At 35.1% G+C, this 1389-nt stretch overlaps 1 protein-coding gene across 4 annotated transcripts in view; it reads right to left on the bottom strand.

The window, feature by feature from the left end:
- Window positions 1–1389, bottom strand: part of TMEM94 (transmembrane protein 94) — a 34115-nt gene that overhangs the window by 14751 nt on the left and 17975 nt on the right. For all 4 annotated transcript variants that reach the window (XM_072403932.1, XM_072403933.1, XM_072403931.1 and 1 more), the window contains exons 10-11: window positions 634–750; window positions 502–558 (exon numbers count right to left, since the gene is read on the bottom strand). In XM_072403932.1, the coding sequence (XP_072260033.1) occupies window positions 502–558; window positions 634–750 (174 nt within the window). The remainder of the gene's footprint in view (window positions 1–501; window positions 559–633; window positions 751–1389) is intronic.

Genomic DNA, 1389 nt, shown 5'->3' with positions numbered 1-1389 from the left:
AGCAGAACATCATCTTTCTCACTGCTCTGTTAAGAAGTTGGGAGTAGAGAGGATACAATAATGAGTGTGTGTGGAGGTGGGGATTTAAAGAAACACCAGTGGAAGGGGAAGGAAAATAAATTAAAGTAAACATTTCACCTTGTCTTATATAAGCAAAATAATATTCTTAAAATTAAGCTATGAGAAACGAAGTGCTGCACAGCCACTATCAACGCTTTTATCAAGTGATGGCTCTTGTATGCAAATCCTGACCTGAGATTTATACCAAATTACCAGCTTGGAACAAGCAGTAACTCTCAACTCTAAAAAAAAAAAAAAAAGTTGAAACTCACATCATGCAATGTTTTAGGTCAGTGATTGCTAGAGGGTGAAACGGATAAAAGTCTGGGAGTTGCAACTCTAAGCAGAAGTTGGCAATGACAGCTCCCATACTCCTATTTTATTACAAATGATTACCATCATTTAAAGAACCAAACAGTCTTCTAATTCTTGTATACTGACCTGACTAGAGGCAACTTCTGTATAGCTGCTTAAAGTATCCTCTGAAAATTTAGCCACCTGGGAAAAACATTGACATTACTGACAAGTTTGGGTCACATAAATGTACATTGAATAGAATTTCAAATCCCTTACCAAAGAGGTAGGACACGTTTTGCTCATTTGGGATAATACCCGAGCTTCACATAGAGCATGGACTAAAATCCACATAACAGGGAATAGAAGGGGAAGAACTGGTAGCACTGCATTTACCTAAAAATATAGAAAAAAGTATACAGGTTACCATGAATGTCAATTGTGAAACGATAGTATTACAATAAAATAATATGCAAATAAAAAATTAAAACTTGCAGAGAAGTGCTGTAATATTTAAAGATCCAGGTGTTCTTAAAATTTGGAAGTTGTCTTTACCTGATACCCCACTGGGATTCCACCGAGAGATGCTAAATTTCATTTATTCAGAATCTCCACTTAGCTTAAAGTTCAGCAATTCATCACCCTTTCTCTAGAAAAATAAACTTCCCCAAGGACAATATATTCTGAAAAACTGACCTAAAACAGGTACACACATCTGAAGTTCAGGCTTCATTCTGTTTAATCTGTATGTTTTTCTATGTCAATTGAGAAAACTCAATTTATGTTCCTATGGAAATGATGGTATTTTTAGCTTTCCGTAAAAAAAAAAAATGTCCCTTTAACCCAAAACCATCTTTGGCCAATATAAAATATTAGCTGACAAATCCTTGCTGACATAAAAATCCATTAGTATTGGAGATTTCCATTTTCCTTTTTTTTCTTGACAAAGGATGCAGAGAGAAATTTCCTCAGGAGGACACATCTGGTACAAAAATAACCCAGCCCTTCCCCTTTACATACACTTTGATAATTGTT

Source organism: Pyxicephalus adspersus, chromosome 3 (genome assembly GCF_032062135.1).
Source record: "Pyxicephalus adspersus chromosome 3, UCB_Pads_2.0, whole genome shotgun sequence".
NCBI lineage: Eukaryota > Metazoa > Chordata > Amphibia > Anura > Pyxicephalidae > Pyxicephalus > Pyxicephalus adspersus.
This window is presented reverse-complemented; position numbering and strand designations above follow the sequence as displayed.